Source organism: Ailuropoda melanoleuca, unplaced genomic scaffold (genome assembly GCF_002007445.2).
Source record: "Ailuropoda melanoleuca isolate Jingjing unplaced genomic scaffold, ASM200744v2 unplaced-scaffold26030, whole genome shotgun sequence".
In the NCBI taxonomy this organism is placed as follows: domain Eukaryota; kingdom Metazoa; phylum Chordata; class Mammalia; order Carnivora; family Ursidae; genus Ailuropoda; species Ailuropoda melanoleuca.
Genome location: NW_023196094.1, coordinates 1 through 840, shown reverse-complemented (window position 1 = coordinate 840; position 840 = coordinate 1). Strand labels below are relative to the sequence as shown.

At 56.6% G+C, this 840-nt stretch overlaps 1 protein-coding gene across 1 annotated transcript; it reads right to left on the bottom strand.

Annotated features, from left to right (window-relative positions):
• Positions 1 to 98: 98 nt before the first annotated feature.
• On the bottom strand, positions 99 to 832 carry LOC117798128 (olfactory receptor 9Q2-like; the record flags this gene model as incomplete). Its single annotated transcript, XM_034650554.1, is given in 2 exon segments — positions 99 to 526; positions 529 to 832. Coding segments are annotated over 2 exon segments (732 nt in total), but the record flags the coding sequence as incomplete, so codon positions are not given.
• Positions 833 to 840: the final 8 nt, after the last annotated feature.

Here is an 840-nt window from a genome sequence, read left to right as displayed (position 1 = left end):
TCCTTTAAACATTGAGCATGCCATGAATAATGAGTGTCCAGAACATTGGTGCTGCAGAAAAGGTGATTCTCGGGATTTTCCAAGTTGGGAATAAATGGTCAGGACAACTTGGCTCTTTCGAGAACTTTCCTCAGGGCCTCCTTCACTTCCTTGTTCCTCAGGCTGTAGATGAGGGGGTTCAACATGGGGATCACTGTTGTGTAGAACACAGACACCACCCGATCCTCCGAGGACTGGCCGGAGTTGTCTCTAAGGTACATGAAGATGAGGGTGCCGAAGAAGAGAGACACAGTGGTGAGGTGGGAGGCGCACGTGGAGAAGGTCTTGGCCCGGCCCCCCGCGGAGGGGATCTTCACGATGGCCACAACGATAAACAGGTAGGACACCAAGATCGCCACCATGCAGGCAGGCATGACGAAGATGGCAAACACGATGATGACCACCTCCTGGGTGTAGCTGTCCCCACAGGTCAGCTTTAACAGAGGGGGGAGGTCACAGAAAATAAAGTCGATCTCGTTGTTGCNCAGAAGGAGAGGCTGAAGGCTGTGACCGTGCGAACAAAGGCACTGAAGAAACCAGCGGCGTAAGCCCCGGTCACCAGGCCCCAGCGGGCCTTCTCGGTCATGATGGTGACATAGAGCAGGGGCTGGCACACGGCCACGTAGCGGTCATAGGCCATGATGGCCAGGAGGTAGCAGTCGATGGAGCCAAAGAAGGTGAAGAGGAAGAACTGGGCGGCGCAGCGGGGGTAGGACAGCGAGGCCCCGCCCTCCAGCAGCACGGCCAGCATCTGTGGCACGATGGCCGACGAGTAGCACATGTCCACGAAGGAGAGGTGGC